The sequence below is a fragment of the Mobula birostris genome, chromosome 13 (assembly GCF_030028105.1).
Source record: "Mobula birostris isolate sMobBir1 chromosome 13, sMobBir1.hap1, whole genome shotgun sequence".
NCBI classification, from domain to species: Eukaryota; Metazoa; Chordata; class Chondrichthyes; order Myliobatiformes; family Myliobatidae; genus Mobula; species Mobula birostris.
This window is the reverse complement of record NC_092382.1, coordinates 96578034-96602040: the sequence shown is the minus strand read 5'-3', so window position 1 is coordinate 96602040 and position 24007 is coordinate 96578034. Positions and strand designations below refer to the sequence as shown.

The 24007-nt window shown below is 49.0% G+C and overlaps 1 protein-coding gene across 1 annotated transcript in view; it reads right to left on the bottom strand.

Moving 5' to 3' along the window:
- LOC140207195 (E3 ubiquitin-protein ligase ZFP91-like) overlaps window positions 1–24007 on the bottom strand; it is a 67931-nt gene that overhangs the window by 28691 nt on the left and 15233 nt on the right. The window contains exons 3-6 of the mRNA XM_072275556.1: window positions 8862–8919; window positions 7733–7831; window positions 7420–7494; window positions 3697–3747 (exon numbers count right to left, since the gene is read on the bottom strand). Coding sequence (XP_072131657.1) covers window positions 3697–3747; window positions 7420–7494; window positions 7733–7831; window positions 8862–8919 — 283 coding nt within the window. The remainder of the gene's footprint in view (window positions 1–3696; window positions 3748–7419; window positions 7495–7732; window positions 7832–8861; window positions 8920–24007) is intronic.

The following is a 24007-nucleotide window of genomic DNA, read 5'->3' as shown; positions in this document are numbered from 1 at the left end:
GTCCAATATAGCTGCAACATTACCTCTCGGCTCCTAAATTGTTGGGTACCAAATGATCTTGCTTGGTGTTTTAGGGCTAAGTGCGTCTGCACCCGTGACAACCTATAACCACCCCACCTCCCTGCTGTTAGAACCCCTGCTCTGTCACCTTTCCCACACTCCTCCCGCCGTGCTCCACACTCGCCATTCCCAACATCCTTTACTCCCGCCAGGTTTACAAACTCGCTCTCCGCTCCACGTTGGCGAGTGCAGTACTGCGCAAACACCTCAGGCAGCTGAGCTATAAATACAGTGCCTTGAAAAAGTATTCACCCCTCCCCTTGGAAGTTTTTGTGTTTTACTGTTTTACAACACTGAATCACAGTGGACTTAATTTGGGCTTTTTTGGCTTGCCACTGATCAACAGATAAAGGACTCTTCCACGTTGAAGTGTGGGCACGTGGCCAAGTGGTTAAGGCATTGGGCTAGCTACCTGAAGGTCGTGAGTTCGAGCTCCAGCACAGGCAACATGTTGTGTCCTTAAGCAAGGCCACTTAATCACACATTGCTCTGCGATGACACTGGTGCCAAGCTGTATGGGTCCTACTGCCCGTCCCTTGGACAACATCGGTGTCGTGGAGAGGGGAGACTTGCAGCATGGGCAACTGCCGGTGTTCCAGACAACCTTGCCCAGGCCTGCGTCCTGGAGAGTGAAGACTTTCCAGGCGCAGATCCATGGTCTCGCAACACTAACGGATGCCTTTACATGTGGAAGTGAAAACAGATCTCTACAAAGTGACCTAAATTAATTACAAATATAAAACACAACATAATTGATTGCATGAGCTTTCACTGTGTGTCAATTTGACACGCCAAATCACTGGGGCAGCCAGTTGTTTTTATAAGTCACATAATTAGTTAAGTGGAGACCTGCTACTGGAGTCAAGGTGTTTAATTTGATGATAGTGAAAATACACCTGTTATCTGGAAGGTCCGACTGCTGGTGAGTCAGTATCCTGCCAAAACCTGCACCATGAAGACAAAAGAACACTCCAAGCCACTCCGAGGAAAGGCTATTGAAAAGCACAAGTCAGGAGATGGATACAAGAACATTTCCAAGCCACTGAATATCCCTTGGGGTACAGTTAAGTCAATCAAGAAATGGAAAGAATATAACGCAGGTGTAAATCTGCCTAGAGCAGGCCGTCCTCAGAAACTGAGTGACCGTACAAGAAGGGGGCTAGTGAAGGAGGCCACCGAGAGACCCACGGCAGTGCTGGAGGAGTTACAAGCTCCAGTGGCTGAGATGGGAGAGACTGCAGACACAACAGACGTTGGCCGGGAGCTTCATCAGTCACAGCTTTATGGGACAGCGGCAAAGAGGAAGTCACTGTTTAAAAAAACTCACATGAAATCTTGGCTAGAGTTCACCAGAAGGCAGGTGGGAGACTCTGAAGTCAGCTGGAAAAAGGTTCTATAGTCTGAAGAAACTAAGGGTTGGGCTTTTTGGCCATCAGACTGAACACTAGGTCTGGTTGAAGCCAAACACCGCACACCATCCCTACCGTGAGGCATGGTGGTGACTACATCATGCTGTGGGGATGCTTCACTGCAGCAGGCCCCGGAAGGCTTGTGAAGGAAGAGGGTAAAATGAATGCAGCAAAATACAGGGAAATCCTGCAGGAAAACCTGACGCAGTCTGCAGGAGAAGTGCTACTTAGGAGAAGATTTGTTTACCAGCAAACCAATCACCCCAAGCAGAAAGCCAAAGCTACACAAGAATGGCTTAAAAACAAAAAAAAAAAGTTAATGTCCTGGAGTGGCCAAGTCAGAGTCCAGACCTCAATCCAATTGAGGATTTGCGGCTGGACTTGAAAAGGGCTGTTCACTCACGATCCCTATGCAATCCGACAAAGCCTGAGAAGAATGGGGAAAATTTGCAGTGTCCAGATGTGCAAAGCTGATAGGAGACCGATCCACACAGACCCAAGGCTGCAATTGCTGCCAAAGGTGCCTCTACTCAATACTGACTTGAAGGGGGTGAGTAATTATGCAATCAGTTACTTTTTGCTTAAGAGCCGCAATAAATTCAGACCGATTTGTAGAAATTTCTTTTCCCTTTGACACGGAAGAGTCTTTTCTGTTGATCAGTGTCAAGAAGGCCAAACTAGACCCACGCAACACGCACACAAAATGCTGGAAAAACACAGCAGGCCAGGCAGCGTCCGTGGGAGAAAGGACAGTCTCCCTGCTGAGTTCCACCAGCATTTTGCCTGCGTTGCTTGGATTTCCAGCATCTTCAGATTTTCTCCTGTTTGTGAAATTACATCCTCTGTAGTTCAGTGTCGTACAACAATAAAACATGAAAACTTCCGGGGTGGGTGGGGGAGGGTGAATACTTTTTAAATCGGCATTGTACGCGCCTAAGAGTTTTACATGGTACTGTCGGTACTAAAATTGAACACAGTATCCCTCATCCAGCCTTGCCAACATCTTGTACAACTTCAGCCTGGCGTAGCAACTCTTACACTCAAATGCCCTGCTTTATGAAGGACAGTATGTGGCAAAAAGTTCCACAGCTTTCAGAATCAGGTTTATCATCACCGGCACGTGTCGTGAAATTTGTTAACTTAGCAGCAGCAGTTCAATGCAATAACTAATACAGAATAAGGAAATCAATTACAGTATACGTCTATTGGATAGACTAACACTCACTCAAAAAGAGAGATAACCAATCTTCCGTCCGTGGACTCACTTTACACCGCACGCTGTCGGAGCAGTGCTGCCAGGATAATCAAGGACACGACCCACCCAGCCAACACACCTTTCATCCCTCTTCTCTCCGGGAGAAGGCTCGGGAGCTTGAAGACTCGTACGGCCAGATTTGGGAACAGCTTCTTTCCGACTGTGATAAGACTGCTGAACGGATCCTGACCCGGATCTGGGCCATACCCTCCAAATATCCGGACCTGCCTCTCGGTTTTTTTTTTGCACTACCTTACTTCCCATTTTCCATTTATGATTTATAATTTAAATTCTTAATATTTACTAATTTTAACTATTTTTAATATTTAGTATCTGTAAACCAGGGAGTGTGAAGCGCAGAATCAAATATCGCTGTGATGATTGTACGTTCTAGTACCAATTGTTTGGCGACAATAAAGTATAAAGTATAATATATATTTTTAAAAAAAGAGAGATGGTGTTCACGGGTTCAATGTCCATTTGGGAATCGGATGGCGGAGGGGAAGAAGCTGTTCCTGAATCGCTGAGTGTGTGCCTTCAGGCTTCTGTACCTCCTACCTGATGGTAACAGTGAGAACAGGGCATGCCCTGGGTGCTGGGGGTCCTTAATAATGGACGCTGCCTTTCTGAGACACCGCTCCCTGAAGATGTCCTGGGTACTTTGTAGGCTAGTGCCCAAGATGGGGTCGACTAGATTTACCACCCTCTGCAGCTTCTTTCGGTCCTGTGCAGTAGCCACCCCCACCCCCCATCACCTTCATCCTTCAGTTACGATTCCTGGCTCTACTTCCAGTCCCCCGGCAGCTGGCTCCGCACCCCCACCCCGCTCCCCTGTGGGGAAGCCCAACCCCGCTGGGCCCAGGTGGAAAGCGAAACCGAAGCAGGCTCGGACGCAGAGGGGCGCGGGCCGACCGGGCGAGGGGTTCGGGGAGGCGACTGCCCAGGGAGGGGTGAGCCCGTCGCAACACCTACCGCTTCTTGGGGGGCCGGGGACCTCTATCTTCTTTGGGTCTCTGGAGCCTCCTGCGAGACAGGGAAAGGGAGAGAGAGATGGAGAGAGAAAGGAGGTGGTCAGTGAGGTCAGGCATTCACAGGCCCACACAACCCCGTTCCTGGTACACACACCGCCGGGGCAATGGAACTGGCGATCTGGCCTTGCGCCATGTCGGTAAACACACTCGCTGTTGAACGACGTCCCATATCCTCCACCGAGGGGAGAGATCCCTCGATGATCCCTTGGAGGTTCAACATTCTTTTTCTCTCTCTCCTTTATCTCCCTCTGTCCCTCTCAAGGTCCTACACAGGAGATTAGTGCGCAAACTTAAAGCACACGGTATTGGGTGTAAGGTATTGATGTGGGTGGAGAATTGGTTGGCAGACAGGAAGCAAAGAGTGGGAATAAACGGGACCTTTTCAGAATGGCAGGCAGTGACTAGTGGGGTACCGCAAGGCTCAGTGCTGGGACCCCAGTTGTTTACAATATATATTAATGACTTGGATGAGGGAATTAAATGCAGCATCTCCAAGTTTGCAGATGACACGAAGCTGGGTGGCAGTGTTAGCTGTAAGAAGGATGCTAAGAGGATGCAGGGTGACTTGGATAGGTTGGCTGAGTGGGCAAATTCATGGCAGATGCAATTTAATGTGGATAAATGTGAAGTTATCCACTTTGGTGGCAAAAATAGGAAAACAGATTATTATCTGAATGGTGTCCGATTAGGAAAAGGGGAGGTGCAACGAGACCTGGGTGTCATTATACACCAGTCATTGAAAGTGGGCATGCAGGTACAGCAGGTGGTGAAAAAGGCGAATGGTATGCTGGCATTTATAGCGAGAGGATTTGAATACAGGAGCAGGGAGGTACTACTGCAGTTGTACAAGGCCTTGGTGAGACCACACCTGGAGTGCAGTTTTCGTCCCCTAATCTGAGGAAAGACATTCTTGCCATAGAGGGGGTACAAAGAAGGTTCACCAGATTGATTCTTGGGATGTCAGGACTTTCATATGATGAAAGACTGGATCAACTAGGCTTATACTCATTGGAATTTAGAAGATTGAGGGGGGATCTGATTGAAACGTATAAGATCCTAAAGGGATTGGACAGGCTAGATGCAGGAAGATTGTTCCCGATGTTGGGGAAGTCCAGAACGAGGGGTCACAGTTTGAGGATAAAGGGGAAGCCTTTTAGGACCGAGATGAGGAAAAACTTCTTCACACAGAGAGTGGTGAATCTGTGGAATTCTCTGCCACAGGAAACAGTTGAGGCCAGTTCATTGGCTATATTTAAGAGGGAGTTAGATATGGCCCTTGTGTCTAAAGGGATCGGGGGTATGGAGAGAAGGCAGGTACAGGGTTCTGAGTTGGATGATCAGGCATGATCATACTGAATGGCGGTGCAGGCTCGAAGGGCTGAATGGCCTACTCCTGCACCTATTTTCTATGCTCATTCTCTCGACACAGGCAGACACCCCCAGACACACACACTCCCCCACTGACCCATACACAGACATTCCAACACTCTCAGGCAGACCCACACACACACTCCCAGACTCACAGGCAGATACACACTCTCAGACTCAGACACACACACTCCCAGACGCAGACACACACTCTCAGACTCAGACACACACACTCCCAGACGCAGACACACACACTCCCAGACGCAGACACACACACTCCCAGACGCAGACACACACATTCCCAGACTCTTATACAGAGCCATACACACTCCAACACTCACAGGCAGACACACACACAACCCACACTCACAGGCAGACACACACACAACCCACACTCACAGGCAGACACACACACCCCAACATCCGGTAGCTCCGTTTGCTGTTGAACCCTGTTTCCCTTCTCCCTCCCACAGAGACCAAGTTCCTCAGTCTCCACTCTCTACGCACACACAGGGCACAGGACGAGGCCAGACCCGAGAGGCAACTTTTTCCAAACTCCAAGGGCACCGGCCACAAGCAATGAGCTGCCAGGGAAGTCTGAAACTTGGAAGGCCTCTGCACGCCACGACGCAGGTCGTGAGGGTGGCGGAGAAGGCGTTCCGCCCTCCAGCTGGGGCACCGAGTGCGGGAGTTGGGACGTTACATTGCAGACATCTCTGACCTGTACGGTGCGTGGTCTGTTGCTGGTGCCATAAGACCATAAGATATAGGAGAAGTAGGCCATTCAGCCCATCGAGTCTGCCTTGCCACTCAATCGTGGGCTGATCCAATTCTTCCAGTCATCCCCACTCCCCTGTCTTCTCCCCATACCACTTGATGCTTTGGCTAATCAAGAACCTAAAGGTTGTAGCAGCAGGATTTTTAAGACCATCAGATAAAGGAGCAAAAGTAGGCCATTTGGTCCATCGATTCAATCATGGGCTGATACAATTCTTCCAGTCATCCCCACACCCCTGCCTTCACCCCGTACCCTTTGATGCCCTGGCTAATCAAGAACCTATCTATCTCTGCCTCAAATGCACCCAATGACTTAGCCACCAAAGCCGCTCGAGACAACAAATTCCACAGACTTACCACCCTCTGACTAAAGTAATTTCTCCACAACTCAGTTCAAAAAGGACGTCCTTCAATCCTGAAGTTGTGCCCTCTTGTCCTAGACTCCCCTGCCATGGGAAATAACTTTGCCATATCAAATCTGTTCAGGCCTTCTAACATTCAGAATGTTTCTATGAGATCCCCCCTCATTCTCCTGAACTCCAGGGACTACAGCCCAAGAGCTGCCAAATGATCCTCATACGGTAACCCTTCCATTCCTAGAATGATTCTCCTGAATCTTCTCTGAACCCTCTCCAACGTCAGCATATCCTTTCTAAAATGGGGCCCAAAACTGCCCACAACACCCCAAATGTGGTCTCATGAGTGCCCTAGCGAGCCTCAACATCACGTCCCTGCTCTGATATCTATACCTCTAGAAATGAACACCGTGCGGAGGTTCCCGGGTTCGAAACCAGTCGGGTCCGCTCCCGAGTACGCTTTCCACCCATGCCCGGTTGAGTGTCGGGATTGCAACTCAACCTCATAAAATAAAGGGAAAAATACTGCAAAAAAAAATGTCTGTGTGAGGAGTGCAGCGCCACACAGTCTCTCTTGTAGACAGTCTCTTTCTCTGTCTGTCTCGCCTTGTAAAAGGCTTGAAAAAGACATCATTGCGCACACGCAGACACGCACACGCAGACACACACACACAGACTCGCACGCACACACCAGAAAAAAAGAAGGAAAAAGAAATGAATGCCAACATTGCATTCGCCTTCTGCACCGCCGACTCAGCCTGGAGGCTAACCTCTCGGGTATCCTGCACGAGGACTCCCAAGTCCCTTTGCATCTCTGCATTTTGAATTCTCTCCCCATCTCAATAATAGCCGAGGCCTCTGGCTGCTCCGGGCTTCGTGTCTGAGGGCTCACTTTCATTCTAAATGTCGTTTGCTTACCTTTATTGTTTGCACGATTTGTTTCTCTCTCTCTCTCTCCACGCACACTGGTTCCTCGTGTGATAACCCTTTTGTTCCCGGAATCATCCCAGTGAACCTCCTCTGGACCCTCTCCAAGGCCAGAACACCTTTTTTTTTTGTTTACAGGGTAGGGGAGTCTAACACAAGCCTCAGTGATGACTGTGGAGAGGTGGAAAGTGGGGGAGGGTGGGGTCCGGAGCTCAGACAGCAGAGTGCACCCTCACCTCTTTGGAGGCTCCATCTGCTCGACGGTCTCCAGCTTCTCCTTCCGTGCTTTCCGTCTCTGCTTCCCGCGTTCCCTGGGGATAGCAGCAAACAACAGGGGAATCCAGGGCCAGCGGCGGGGGAAGAGTGCGGCAAGAGGAGAGCGAGCAGACGGCTGGTGGAACTGGGTGGGGAGGAAGAATCGGGGGGGGTGGGGGACCGGCAGGGAGGAGAGGCGAGTGACTGGTTAAGGGGTCAGGGGTGTCCAGGATGGGGCTGTGGGGTTCGGGGGTGGGGGGGGGGGAGGATCTGGGAACCCTCCCGTCCCGTTACCTGTGCGGCGATGGTTCGTACATTTCATCTTTGGGATCGTCGCGGAACGGAACGTCGTCGTCCTCATCGTCGGATTCACCAAGATCCTCGGGACCCTCACTGCGAGAGGCGAGAGGGTATCACGACCGTGATCTCTTCGGTGGCCTGTCTCACACACCCCACCTCCGCGCTGGGACGGCATCTGCCTGATCTTCACTGAGACCACATCCCACCTCCGTGCTGGGACACACACACCTGCTCCGCACTGAGACCGCATCCCACCTCCGCCATGAGACCACGCACACCTGCTCCGCACTGACCGCATCCCACCTCCACCACGAGACCATGCACACCTGCTCCTTACTGAGACCGCATCCCACCTCCGCCACGAGACCACGCACACCTGCTCCGCACTGAGACCGCATCCCACCTCCGCCACGAGACCACGCACACCTGCTCCGCACTGAGACCGCATCCCACCTCCGCCACGAGACCACGCACACCTGCTCCGCACTGAGACCGCATCCCACCTCTGCCACGAGACCATGCACACCTGCTCCGCACTGACCGCATCCCACCTCCGCCACGAGACCACGCACACCTGCTCCACACTGACCGCATCCCACCTCCGCCACGAGACCACGTACACCTGCTCCGCACTGAGACTGCATCCCACCTCCGCCATGAGACCACGCACACCTGCTCCACACTGAGACCGCATCCCACCTCTGCCACGAGACTACGCATCCCACCTCCGCGCCGGGACTGCATGTGCCCAACTCCACACTGACACCACATCCCAGACGTACCCCACTCCGCACTGAGGCCACCGTCCCACCTCTGGGCCACTGCCACATTTGCCACACTCCAAGCTGAGAAAACATCCCACTTCTGGGCTTGGATCGCACACGAGTCTGTTCAAAACTGAAGACCGCACGCCGTCACCGTGCCAGGACCACATACAACTCACTCAGACAACATCCTCCCCTCTGCACCAAGACCACTCGCACAGGCTCCACCCCACCTCTGCGGCAGGACCGCATTGAACCCCACTCCACGCCTGCTCCGCACCGAGACCATCACCCAAACCCACTTGTTCCCCCTCCCTAGGCTGCCCCCATCCCCTCCAGAGTCCCTGCCCTCACCCTACCTGTGTACCAAGTCCGGCTCCCGGATGGAATCAGGAAGAGCAGCGGCTGCAGCCAATCCTGCAAGAGAGGGCAAGGTGAGTTGGAGAGAGAGATAGCGAGAGAGGTCCATGAACCAGGCAGAGAGTACAAGTGAAACAAGGGCTGGGGGTGGGGTGCGGGGTAGACGGGGGAACTGGAGTCACCAGGAGAGGAGGGTGAACCATATAACAATTACAGCACGGAAACAGGCCATCTCGGCCCTTCTAGTCCGTGCCGAACTCCTACTCTCACCGAGTCCCACCGACTTGCACTCAGCCCATAACCCTCCGTTCCTTTCCTGTCCATATATCTGTCCAATTTAACTTTAATCGACAACATCGAACCTGCCTCAGCCACTTCTGCTGGAAGCTCGTTCCACACAGCTACCACTCTCTGAGTAAAGAAGTTCCCCCTCATGTTACCCCTGAACTTTTGCCCTTTAACTCTCAACTCATGTCCTCTTGTTTGAATCTCCCCCACTCTCAATGGAAAAAGCCTATCCACGTCAACTCTATCTATCCCCCTCATAATTGTAAATACCTCTATTAAGTCCCCCCTCAACCTTCTACGCTCCAAAGAATAAAGACCCAACTTGTTCAACCTTTCTCTGTAACTTAGGTCATGAAACCCAAGGTAACATTCTAGTAAATTTTCTCTGTGCTCTCTCACCCTCGAGACCCTCGTCTCTGCCCTTCACAGACACCTCCTCTCCCACCCTTCCGGGAGATGCCGTCCTGCTGTTGGGATGGGTCACTGAAGGACTCACAGAACAGCTGGCCCCCTCCCTCCCTTCCCCCAACAACCCCAACTCCTTCCTCGACGCCCCCGACAACAAATCACAACGTCAAAGTAAATTTATCATCAAAGTACGCTTCTGTCACTATACACTAGCCGGAGATTCATTTTCATTTCATTTTAAAATCTTTTTTTTATTACTATTGAAGATCAATAAAAACGTTAAAGTAATTAAGTCAACATGTCAATATGTACAATGGGAAATTAAATAATCAAATAACTGATTAACAAAGCTAAACAATCTATCAATAATAATAAAAAAAGAATAAAATGTTAAAACTTTTGTTTTGGAAAAAAGAACCCCTACTAATTAAAACAAAAAAAAAAAAAATCGGACTAACAAAAAAAAAACGAGAAAAAAAGACCAATGGGAGCACAACCCTGGAGCGATACGCCACACAAGCTTCCATAAAAGAAAAACATCAATCAAATCCATTTAAATAAGAATCAGAAGGGAACCATCTTAACTAACTCAATTCAGATGATAGTAGCAGGCAAATGAACCCCACCTTTTCTCAAAGTCAAATCGAGGATCAGAAGTTTAACTTCAGATTTTCTCCAAACTAAGACATAACATCACCTGAGAGAACGATTGTATAAATTGTTTTCTCAGAACAAATACAATAGGATCAATGAAAAACTACACAAAGACCGACAAACAGCCAATGTGCAAAAGACCAACTGTGCAAATAAAATCGCAATAACAAGGGGCAAACGTCGTTCACTGAAATTTTGCCTTAAAATACAAACTCTTACAATACACCTTACCATAAATACAAGCCTGCTGCAATTTAGAGTCAGAATCCCACAAATTATATTGTGACTGCTCCGTTATTACAGACAGGACAATCCGTACTAACCGTCAGATATAATAGTACAGGATGAACAAGCAAGAAAAATTTATTTAATAGATATAGCCATTCCAAACACACACATTATTTACAGAAATTGGTAAGTGACCAACACCAGAAATAGGCCGAATTTAAAGAGGAAATTGAAAGACTTTGGAACATGAACAGGGTAGAGTCGGTGGTGAGGAAGGCAAATGGCACATTTCAAGAGGTCTAGAATACAAGAGCAGGGATGTGATGCTGAGGCTCTATGAGACATTGGTGAGGCTTCACCTTGAGTATTGTGAACAGTTTTGGGCCCCTCAACTTAGAAGAGATATGCTGGCATTCGAGAGGGTCCAAAGGAGGTTCACAAGGATGATTCCATGAATGAAAGGGTTTTCATACAAGGAACGTTTGATGGCTCTGGGTCTGTACTTGGTGGAATTCAGAAGGATGAGGGGGGATCTCATTGAAACCTTTCGAATGCTGAAAGGCCGAGACAGAGTAGATGTGGAAAGGAAGTTTCCCATGGTGGGGGAGTCCAGGACAAGAGGGCACAGCCTCAGGAGAGAGGGGCACCCTTTCAAAACGGAGATGGCAGGAAGTTTCTTCAGTCAAAAGTGGTGGATTTGTGGAATTTGTTACCACACGCAGCAGTGGAGGCCTCAGCATTGGGTGTATTGCCTCAGCAAGGACCTGGACCCACTGCAATTTGCCTAGTGCCACAACTGGTCAACGGCAGACGCAATCTCAATGGCTCTTCACACGGCCTCAGACCACCTGGGCAATACAAACACCTACGTCAGGATACAGTTCATCGACTATAGCTCAGCATTCAATACCATCATTCCCACAACCCTGATTGAGAAGTTGCAGAACCTGAGCCTCTGTACCTCCCTCTGCAACTGGATCCTCGACCTCCTAACTGGAAGACCACAATCTGTGCAGATTGGTGATAATATCTCCTCACTGACGACCAACACTGGTGCACCTCAGGGGTGTGTGCTTAGCCCACTACTCTACTCTCTCTGTACCCATGACTGTATGGCTAAGCATAGCTTAAATACCATCTATAAATGTGCTGATGATACAACCATTGTTGGTAGAATCTCAGATGGAGACGAGAGGGCGTACGGGAACGAGATATACCAACTGGTGAAGTGGTGATGCAGCAACAACCTGGCACTCAACGTCAGTAAGACGAAAGAGCTGATTGTGCACTTAAGGGTAAGACGAAGGAACACATACCAATCCTCATAGAGGGATCAGAAGTGGAGAGAGTGAGCAATTTCAAGTTTCTGGGTGTCAAGATCTCTGAGGACCTAACCTGGTCACAACATATGGATGCAGTTATAAAGAAGACAAGACAGCCACTATACTTCATTCAGAGTTTGAAGAGATTTGGCATGTCAACACATACACTCCGAAACTTCTATAGGTGTACTGTGGAGAGTATTCTGACAGGCTGCGTCTCTGTCTGGTATTGGGGGGACTACTGCACAGGACCGAAAGAAGCTGCAGAGGGTTGTAAGTCTAGTCAGCTCCATCTTGGGCACTAGCCTACAAAGTACCCAGGACACCTTCAGGGAGCGGTGTCTCAGAAAGGCAGCGTCCATTATTAAGGACCTCCAGCACCCAGGGCATGTCCTGTTCTCACTGTTACCATCAGGTGGGAGATACAGAAGCCTGAAGGCACACACTCAGCGATTCAGGAACAGCTTCTTCCCCTCTGCCATCTGATTCCTAAATGGACATTGAACGCAGGAACACTACCTCACTTTTTCAATATATATTATTTCTGTTCTTGCACGATTTTAACCTCCAATGTAGGTGCCTGTAATTGATTTATTTATTTATTTTTCCTTCTATATTATGTATTGCACTGAACTGCTGCTGCTAAGTCAACAAATTTCACGTCACATTTTGCCGGTGATAATAAACCTGATTCTGATTCAAGGCAGAGCGCGATAGATTCTCGATTGGATGAAGCATCAAAGAGTATGCGGAGAAGGCTGGCGAGTGGGGCTGAGGAAGAAAAAATAAGGATCAGTCATGATTGGCGGAGCAGACTCGATGGGCCAAATGGCCGAATTCAGCTCCTATGTCTTGTGGTACACATTGTCCCGATAGTAATATCTACAACTGGTGTCACCTCAAAGGCACTACGCAATAGCATTAAACAAACAGGCCTACACGGTCACATTTATGTATATCTCCAGAAAGCCGCAGTACTAAAGCACCAGTAGAATCTCCCAGAAGTCAGAATCATACCAGGTTTATCATCACCGGCGTGTGTCGTGACATTTGTTAACTTAGCAGCAGCAGTGCAATGCAAGACATAATCTGGAAGAGAAAAAACAAAAGAAAATAGTAATAAAAAAATAAATCTATTACAGTATATTGAATAGGTTAAAAATCGTGCAAAAAACAGTATTAAAGAAATGAGGTAGTGTTCACGGATTCAATGTCCATTTAGGAATCGGACGGCAGAGGGGAAGAAGCTGTTCCTGAATCACTGAGTGTGAGCCTTCAGGCTTCTGTACCTCCTACCTGATGGTAACAGTGAGAAAAGGGCACGTCCTGGGTGCTGGGGGTCCTTAATAATGGACGCTGCCTAGCAATTGAGAAATGAGCAAGCTCGGCTGTACCCGTACCTCAGGTTTTACTGGCTTGAGCTGAGAAAAACCCGATAATAATAATGAATAAAATGGCAGAAGAGATGAAGAAACAAAATTGAAGCCTTAAGAGCAGGAATAGACCACAGACTGGAGTATGAAGTGGTTAACCCAAGCAAGAGAGTTCAGAGAAAAGCTACGGAAATGCTTAGTAAACATAAGGTCCATTCAAGATACGATCAACTGAAGAAAAGCATCGGACCACAGCTCTCAGTGATTTAAGTGCTCATCTGGGTACTTAAATATTATAAGAGTTTTGAACTCCATTCCCCTCTGAAACAGTGCATTCCAGATTATAGCCACTCTCTGGATCAAAAAATACGAGAAAAAATAAACACACACAAAATAGTAACAAGTAAATACAGTGGATTCCAGTTAATTGGGACACATTAGGACCAGTACATTTCGGCCCAATTAAGCACTTGCCCCAATTAGCTGAAGTTTCATAGAAATGGTTGAAAAGTATAAAAAAAGATAAATTACCATTTAACTGACTAGAATTTATGTAATTAAATGAAATTTTGAACAAGTTAGAACACCACCACTACTTCCACAGTACTATAGTTCTCGGCAGACCTGTGTGTCGTCGAGGGAGCCGGAATATCTACGGCTCTGTGCCCAGATCTTCAGGCGCAGAGCTCGAAAAAAGTGACTAACCGGCTTTTAACATCGCAAACCGGCGAGTTGTCTGTTTTGTCTCCCCGCTCGCTGTGAAAACGGAGACACCTCTTTCTCCCTTATTAGGGAGCGAGAGAGAGAGCCTGCGGTATGTCGAATGCCGGGTGAAACGCAAAGTCTCTGAGGTAACTGCAAGTCTGTGTCTTTGCTATTGCTTTGCTCATGCTTGAGTGCTCGGTGGTGGGTGCGGATGATTTTTTTGGGGGGGATTGTTGTTTGCTGCCACTTACGCGTGGGAGGGAGGGGAGCTGGGGGGGTACTTTGGGGTTCTAACATTTAACTGTCGTTCATTCTTTGGGGCACTCCTCTGTTTTTGTAGATGGTCGCGAAGAAAAAGCATTTCAGTATGTATATTGTGTGGGCACGTGGCCAAGTGGTTAAGGCATTGGACTAGCAATCTGAAGGTCGTGAGTTCGAGCCCCAGCACAGGCAACTTGTTGTGTCCTTGAGCAAGGCACTTAATCACACATTGCCCTGCAACGACACCGGTGCCAAGCTGTATGGGTCCTAGTGCCCTTCCCTTGGACAACATCGGTGTCGTGGAGAGGGGAGACTTGCAGCATGGGTGACTGCCAGTCTTCCATACAACCTTGCCCAGGCCTGCGTCCTGGAGAGTGAAGACTTTCCAGGCGCAGATCCATGGTCTCGCATGACTAACGGATTGTACACACTTCTCTGACATTAAATGTACCTTTGAAAACCTTTGACAGCTGAATTCGTTCCTAATAGTATTCGATGGAGGGATTCATCTGTGTTCTTACAATTGCCCGCAAATGATCAAAATCAACGCGGGTACCTAGTGTAGGTAACGGGCTGCCTTCATACAACGCTCAGGACAATTGCATCCTCCAAATCTCCATTTTAATTCGAACGTCCAAGATGTTCGAAGATAACCTTCGAACTCTCCTTGGCTGCTCACTTGTTGAAGGAGTGAAGCCGTTTCATTTTGCACTCCCGGCCGCCTCTGGCACCTCGCCGCCTGAATGTGTGAAGCCGCGGTGAGCGAAACAGTTCCGGAATTGTCTCGCTGCTTATTTCTCGCTGACGTATCGGCGGCAAGAGAAAAAAAGAATCCACCGCCTCTTGAACAAGAGCACACATCACCAACGCCATTTAAAAACGGAACGATCAAAGTGTGGCGCCGTGCCTGGCCGCCACACAAGTGCATGCGACTGGCGCCAGCTGGAAAATACTCAGCAACAGTCTCCTGCCCCATCTGGGCGGCAGAGCGTCCCAAATAAGTGAAGGGAATCCCGGCCATTTTCTCAGCGAAGTTTTTGTTCTTTAGGGGCTACCTGAAACAAATGGCTGATCCGATGGTCCAGTTAACTGGAATCCACTGTAATGAACCTGAAATCAACCGTAGAGTCCTCGAAGTCCAAGCCACAGGTTGACGGATCAGTTCGTCAGAGTTTAGATTAGATTAAGAGGACACGCAGTCCTTTTTTTTTGTCACTTAGTAATGCATGCATTAAGAAATGATAAAATATTCCTCCGGTGTGATATCACAGAAACACAGGACAGACCAGGACTGAAAAACTAACAAAAACCACATAATTATAACATATAGTTACAACAGTGCAACCATACCATAAATTGATGAAGAACAGGCCATGGCACAGTAAAAAAGTTCCAAGTCATTCGAAAGTCCCACATCTCACACAGATGGGAGAAGGAAGAAAACTCTCCCTGCCGTGCCCGACCACAGTCCGACTCTGAGTCGTCCAAAAACTTCGAGCTCCGATCAGCCCTCCAACACCGAGTACTGAGCACCATCTCTGCCGATCGCTTCGGCCTCAGCCTTCCCCCCCGGAGATTCTCGATCGCACAGTAGCAGCGGCAGCGAACCGGGCATTTCAGAAATTTCTCCAGGGGTTCCTCTGTGCCTTCTCACGTCTGTCTCCATCAAATAAGAATTGTGCACGGCATCTTTCTTACAAATACGATTATCATTTTACCGGAGAGCTGCGTGCGGCTGCATCGTGCTGCCATCATCTCCTCCCGCTTCTGAAGTGAAGTTGTCCACGCTGGTTCAGGAGCCTGATGACAGAAGGGTAATAACTGCTGGTGACAGGACAATTGCGTCCTGGACAACTGTGTCCCGGTCATTGGCGTCCCTGGATATTTGCGTCCCAATACATGTACATTTCGTAATTATGTCTTTGGTTCGGTACAGATAGAGCATTTTGTGCTTTCTGTCTCTGACGACGAACACTACTCCCCATTGCTGAGACAGGGGTCATTTCTGCCATTGAAAATTCATCACGTTTTAACGAAGTTGTTCCAATGAGATCTCTTGTTGGCTCTTGTGAAGATATCGCAGTTTCCTTCAACTCTAAAATGGATTATTTTGCTCTAATTGCAGCAGTAGAAGAACCACAGTTATGCTCATTGACTGGTTTTGTTATTACACCGCTCTCGGTATGAACTCCTGCCTTGCAGGATCATACCACACACCCCCAGTAAGTTTCTGTGCCCATACCATTTTTCTTATGATAGTGATAGATATAATTTCCGTCGCCAACAAGTACAAACGTATGTTTCCACCTTTGCTTGATTTCAAGAACTGTGACATAGCTTAGTTTCTGCAAAAAAAAAGTAAATTTAAAGCCAAATTGCAATAGGAAGCACGTGGGGGTTTGTTTATAAGTAGCTCAGTCGCAAACGAGGCACCCCTCATTTGCCTACAATTACCCAAATTGATTAGACGGCTGCTTTTTGAGCTGAGATAAGAGGCTTAACATATGCAACACGGGGCTTGTTACCCAGTAATTGTCACGTTCAGTGGGATGAAAAAAAAAAACGGACGCAAATGTCTGGGGACACGATGACCGGGACACAATCATCCAGGACGCAAATACTCGAGTACCATAACTGCTCCCAAACCCAAGTCTCCTGTCCCTCCTTCCCGCTGGCAGCAGTGAGAAGAGGGTGCGGCCTGGGCGGTGGCTGCCCCTTGACGACGGCCGCTGCTTTCTGGGGATTGCTGGCTTGCGTGCCAGGGCCGTGAGGCAACCAGTCAGGGTACACTCTGCCCCGTGCAGAAACACACCTCCGCCACTGATTACTCCCAACGCCAGTGGCCCACGGGGCCGCGCCTTCCGCTCACGGCCAGACCCTGCTCTCGAGGTGACTTGCATCACGTTTGCAGGTGATGGCACCGCAGTGGGGCCCGTTCTGAAAGAACGGCGAGTCGGAGTATCGGGAGGAGACAAAGAGCTGAGCGACAAGGTGCAGTAAGACCATAAGATATAGGAGCAGAGGTCGGCCACTTGGCCGATCCAGTCTGCGCTGCCATTCAATCATGGGCTGATCCAATTCTTCCAGTCATTCCCACTCCCCTTCCTTCACCTTACACCCTTTGATGCCCAGGCTAATCAACAAACTATCTATCCCTGCCTTAAATACCATTCAGGGCCCCAGACAGTCCTTCCAGGTGAGGCGACACTTCACCTGTGAGTTGGCTGGGGTGATATACTGCGTCTGGTGCTCCCGATGTGGCCTTCTATATATTGGTGAGACCTGACGCAGACTGGGAGATCGTTTCGCTGCACACCTGTGCTCTGTCCGCCAGAGAAAGCAGGATCTCCCAGTGGCCACACATTTTAATTCCACGTCCCATTCCCATTCTGATATGTCTATCCACGGCCTCCTCTACTGTAAAGATGAAGCCACACTCAGGTTGGAGGAACAACACCTTATATTCCGTCTGGGTAGCCTCCAACCTGATGGCATGAACACTGACTTCTCTAACTTCCGCTAATGCCCCACCTCCCCCTCGTACCCTATCCGTTATTGCACATCCTCTGGGCTTCCCCTCTCCCTTTTCCTTCTCCCCGGACCTCCTGTCCCATGATCCTCTCATATCCCCTTTGCCAATCAACTGTCCAGCTCTTGGCTCCATCCCTCCCCCCTCTTGTCTTCTCCTATCGTTTCGGATCTCCCCCCTCCCCCTCCCACTTTCAAATCTCTTACTAACTCTTCCTTCAGTTAGTCCTGACGAAGGGTCTCGGCCCAAAATGTCGACTGTACCTCTTCCTATAGATGCTGCCTGGCCTGCTGCGTTCACCAGCAACTTTTATGTGTGTTGCTTAAATACACCTGATGTCTTGGCATCCACAGCCACTCATGGCAACAAATTCCACAGATTTTGTACACTCTGACTAAAATAAATTCTCCGCATGTTTGATTTAAATGGACGTCCTTCAATCTTGAAGTCGTGCCCTCTTGTCCTAGACTCTCCTGCTATGGGAAATAACTTTGCCATCTTGAATCTGTTCAGTCCTTTTCACATTCGAAATGTTTCTATGAGATTCCCCCTCATTCTCCTGAACTCCAGGGAATACAGCCCAAGAACTGCCAGACGTTCCTCATACGGCAACCCTTTTATTCCTGGTAGCAACAACCTCAGTGTCGCCCAAACCGACCAGCTGGACTTCAGGAAGAGTGGCTGCTGTTGGCCAGAAGAAACTGCAGTCTGATCAAGGGCAGAGGAAGCAGACAAGCCAGTTTGTCTTTGCTTCCCCTCATTTTGCGGACCCTGAATTGGGTCCTTGGTCTTGGAGGATCTAATCAGAGCAACTGAAAGTGGACGCAGGAAGCTTCAGGTCATGACCTGCAAAACCTGAGACCATTCTCAAACAGGCAGCCATCTGTTACGTGAAGGGTGTGGGCTCTCGACTCTGGGACAAGCTAATCAGAGCGATATACCCGAGACCTCTCTCAGAGGAGTAGCTAATTTTTACGCAAAATGCCAGACCTGCAATCGGTAATCTCGCTACACTCTGTCTGGGTTGCCCCATTTAACTGGTTTGAACCAAACGGAGTGTAAAAACACAAATGCACAAGGCTGGGGTGGGTAGAGCCATGAAACAGTGTTGGCTGTAGAGTTGTTGTACAGTTGGCTTACTGTACAGTGCCCAGGTGGGTCAGGTGACCCAGGTGGGTCAGGTGACCCAGGTGGGTCAGGTGACCTTGAGCTGATGGGATGGAGCTGACGAGGAAGAGTACAAGACTCAGGAGCTCTGAAAACGCAGGGGTGATAACTCTCCAGCAACCAGAGCCCGATCATCACGAATAAGGTAGACCCCACGGACATGTGGAGATCGAGACCACGAGGAACGCCTGGCCAGCAAAGACTCCTTTCCCGGGTAATATCCTTTTCTCTGCATTGACGATTCATGGAAGGTCAGGGATTCTAGAAGGGTGTACATAGGGAGATAGTTTGTGAACCCAACGTGCTTTGTAGTTGAAATAATAAGAGTTACTTGTCGGTAAGTACAGGTTCTCTGTGCCTCGCTGATCATTATTACAAGGGGTCTTGTCTTGTCCATACTGCACTTACCACCGCCACCGGACTACAAACATGCAGGAGCAATGTGTGGTTAAGTGCCTTGGTCAAGGACACAACACGCCCCCTTGGCTGAGGCTCGAACTCACGACCTTCAGATCACGAGTCCGACGCCTGAACCACCCGGCCACGCGCAAACTGGACGTGCCGACGAGGTCGGCGGGGGTGCGACAGACTTTTGTGCGCAGCTTCAATCCCATTGTGGGCTGGCCGCAAACAGCGCACGTGTGCACGCACAGGCTCGAGAGGGAGCATCGCTGGGTACGACAGCGGCTCTACCTGTGAGCGCAAAAAACTATGGGACAGCGCCTGGTACAATTAAGATGGACATGACCTCACAATCTACCTCATCATGACCTCACAATCCACCTCATCTTGACCTCACAATCTAACATCTTGACCTCACAATCCACCTCATCATGACCTCACAATCCACCTCATCTTGACCTCACAATCCACCTCATCTTGACCTCATAATCTACCTCATCATGACCTCACAATCCACCTCATCTTGACCTCACAATCCACCTCATCTTGACCTCACAATCTACCTCATCATAACCTCACAATCCACCTCATCTTGACCTCACAATCTACCTCATCATAACCTCACAATCCACCTCATCTTGACCTCACAATCCATCTTATTACGACCTCACACATTGTCTGTCTGCACCACAAGTGTGACACCTCATTCTGGACTCTTGCTCCTTCACCTATCCCTGCCTTGATCGCACCGCGTTATGAATTGTACATAGGGCAAGTTTTTCCACTGTACCTCGGTACACGTGACAGCGGTAGACCTGATTTTGGTGAGAGGGGGGCAAGTTTAAAGGAGATGCTCAGAGCAAGTTTTGTTTTTTGAAGAGATTGCTGCGTGCTTTAAGATGTTCTTAGATCGGCACATGAGCGTCCCGGGAAGAGAGGGATGTGGGCTTCGTGTAGGCGTGAGCGAATGGTTGTGACCACCGATTGTGGAGGCAGCTCAGTGCATCGCAGAAACCAGCCACCCCTCTGAAGACTCTGTCATATTTCACTCAAGCAGCCAGCTAACCGGAGACCACCCCCCCCACCCACCCCGGATAATTCCCACTTCCCCCCCCTCCCCTTTTCCCGTCGAGCAGAAGATATAAAGGCACTGGGCTCAATGACAGCTTCAACGCTGCTGTTATAAGACTACATGATGCAAAAATACTAAATAAACTCATTAAAAGGGCTGGATTTGGCCTGGGCTACAGCACGGACTCGTCTGAGTTAGTGGCAGAGAGGAGGTCACTAAACAAACTGTGGACAATCTAGCACGTGACCAACTGAACAAGCAGTGGGGCACCCTTTCGAACGGGCTCTTTCCGCTCCGCTGTCACAAGGATCGGTACAGAAAACCTTCCCTACCCAGGCATGTACAACAGCTCGCCACCGTGCGACAGGAGAAGGCACATCGTAGTACGGCAGCAAACAAGAGAAAACCTGCAGACGCTGGAAATCCGAGCAACAGGCACAAAATGCTGGAGGAAATCCGCAGGCCCGGCAGCGTCTGTGGAGATGAATGAGCAGCCGAAAGGTCTCGGCCCAAAACGTCGACTGTTTCCTCTTTTCCACAGGTGCTGCCTGGCCTGCTGATTTCCTCCAGCATTGTGTGTGTGTGTGTTGCAACAGTCTCTGTTTTATTAGTTTGTACATTATTATTGCACAGTATTGCACACTGTTAAATTATGATTGCGTAAACGAACGAGATACGTTCCTAAGTCTGTCTTTAAGTCGGATTTGTACAGAAGTCCAGAACAGCTACATACTCGCAGCACTTACATCGGCACTCGTTGCTTCACTTTGCACTTTAATATTACGTAAATTTACCCTCACTTGGAAACGACTGAACCAACCCCGACTCGCAACAAATTCTTCATCACAGAGTGAAATAAACATGAGATGGGAATTATCGATCTGTAATTTTAACTCGTTTACAGCGTCCGTCAACGGAACAGAAACACTGCGGATTCAGCAGCAGCCGCGGGCGGCAGGTCCTGAGCTCCCCTGGGTCCTTAATTCCACCTGCACGGAGACAGGTTAAATGGGAGAAGTGGGGTCGGTGCTGACTGGAAAAGGTGGGGGGGGGGGGGTCAGGGTGAATCTTGATAAGAAAAATTTAAGCCAAATATGAAGCTACACACTCAACATAGTGTTAACGGCAACGTGATCCGACTTAAAGTGGTGGACAGCGTTCTCCTTCCCCCATTCGTAAGTCAGATGTTCATAACTCAGGGACTGCCTCTATTATTATTTTGTACTTAATATTGTTATATTTATTATTATTGCTAAGTGTGTTTTTCAATGCGGCTGCAATTAAATAATTTCCCACGGGATCAATATTAATATGATTACCATTAATATGATCAATGTTAAAACAATTAATATTAATATGATCAATATTAATATGAACAACATCAATACAGTTAATACTATGATTAATATTGATATGATCAATTTAAATTATTATTTTTGAACAGTTCCCTAGTAAGATGGATTCCTGACCTCACAATCTACCTTATTATGATCTTGCGCCTGACTGCCTGCCTGCACTTTCACAGTAACTGTTAACACTTCATTCTGTGCTCGGTTCTCGTTTCTCGTTTCCTGTCTCTCACCTCAATGGACTGTGGAATGAACTGATCTGTATGGATAGTATGGCAAGACGAGCTTTTCCACTCCATCCGGACACGTGACAAACCAGTACCAATTTCATCGAACATTGAAAACATAGAACAGTACAGCACAGTACAGGCCCTTCGGCCCACAATGTTGTGCCGACCCTTAAACCCTGCCTCCCATATAACCCTCCCCCCACTTTAAATTCCTCCATATACCTGTCTAGTAGTCTCTTAAACTTCACTAGTGTATCTGCCTCCACCACTGACTCAGGCAGTGCATTCCACGCACCAACCACTCTCTGAGTGAAAAACCTTCCTCTAATATCCCCCTTGAACTTCCCACCCCTTACCTTAAAGCCATGTCCTCTTGTATTGAGCAGTGGTGCCCTGGGGACGAGGCGCTGGCTATCCACTCTATCTATTCCTCTTATTATCTTGTACACCTCTATCATGTCTCCTCTCATCCTCCTTCTCTCCAAAGAGTAAAGCCCTAGCTCCCTTAATCTCTGATCATAATGCATATTCTCTAAACCAGGCAGCATCCTGGTAAATCTCCTCTGCACCTTTCCAATGCTTCCACATCCTTCCTATAGTGAGGTGACCAGAACTGGACACAGTACTCCAAGTGTGGCCTAACCAGAGTTTTATAGAGCTGCATCATTACATCGCGACTCTTAAACTCTATCCCTTGACTTATGAAAGCTAACACCCCATAAGTTTTCTTAACTACCCTATCCACCTGTGAGGCAACTTACAGGGATCTAAGGACATGTACCCTCCGATCCCTCTGCTCCTCCACATTAGCAAGTATCCTGCCATTTACTTTGTACTCATTCGTAAGGCCAGTGATGTTGTGGGGATGGAACTGGACTCTCTGACGGTGGTGTCTGACAAGAGGATGCTGTCCAAATTGCATGCCATCTTGGACAATGTCTCCCATCCACTACATAATGTACTGGTTGGGCACAGGAGTACATTCAGCCAGACACTCATTCCACCAAGATGCAGCATAGAGCGTCATAGGAAGTCATTCCTGCCTGTGGCCATCAAACTTTACAACTCCTCCCTTGGAGGGTCAGACACCCTGAGCCAATAGGCTGGTCCTGGGCTTATTTCATGGCATAATTTACATATTACTATTAACTATTTATGGTTTTATTACAATTTATTATTTATGGTGCAACTGTAATGAAAACCAATTTCCCCGGGGATCAATAAAGTATGACTATGACTTTGTACTCTGCCTTGGAGTTTGTCCTTCCAAAGTGTACCACCTCACACTTCCCCGGGTTGAACTCCATCGGCCACTTCTCAGCCCACTTCTGCATCCTATCAATGTCTCTCTGCAACAGATATAGAATAGATAGGCATAACGTTCCCTGCCCAAGTCAGCCTCCAGTGATGTACTGCTCTCATGCAGGGATCATCTGGCCCTTCCCTTGCACCCCACTCCTTTCTCCTCACCCTCCCTCCCTCGTACCCTCCGGCACAGACTCTAGCACAGGGTTTCCCAACCTGGGGTCCACGGGGCCCTCCGTTATTGGCAGAGGTCCGTGGCGTAAAAAAAGTCGTGAACCCCATGCAAGGCACATTTCGACGTAGGACAGCGTCTTGACGGGCTGCGTGAACATATGTACGGGGGATCGGGGGGGGGGGGGCCACTGCACAGGATCGGAAGAAGCCACAGAGGGTCGCAGACCCGGCTGGCTCCATCGTGGGTACCAGCCTCCCACACCATCAGGGACATCTTCGAAAGGCGATGCCTCAGGAAAAGGTGGCGCCCGCCACCACCACCACCAAGGACAGGCCCCTTTCCAATTACTACCACCCGAGAGGAGGCACAGGAGCCCGAAGATATGCATTCACCGTGGTAATGTGAGTTACCGCAGGCTTGTTACACCTGAATGGTGAGGGTGGGGGACTCAGACCAAGTGGGAGCTGCGTGGCCTTGGCTGTAGCGAGGACTTTAGGCCTCAAGTCTCGGGCGTGCCTGGAGAGAAGACACAGAGGTGCCACAGCGTGGTGTCCAGGCTCGGCTGGGGCTGGGGCCTGGCCTCTCCCCGCCCGTCGCCGCTGCCAGCCTGCATTTGAGTGGTGGAACGACAGGCTGGATTGCGTGCGTCTGTGCACTGCTGGGAGACTGCACCATCG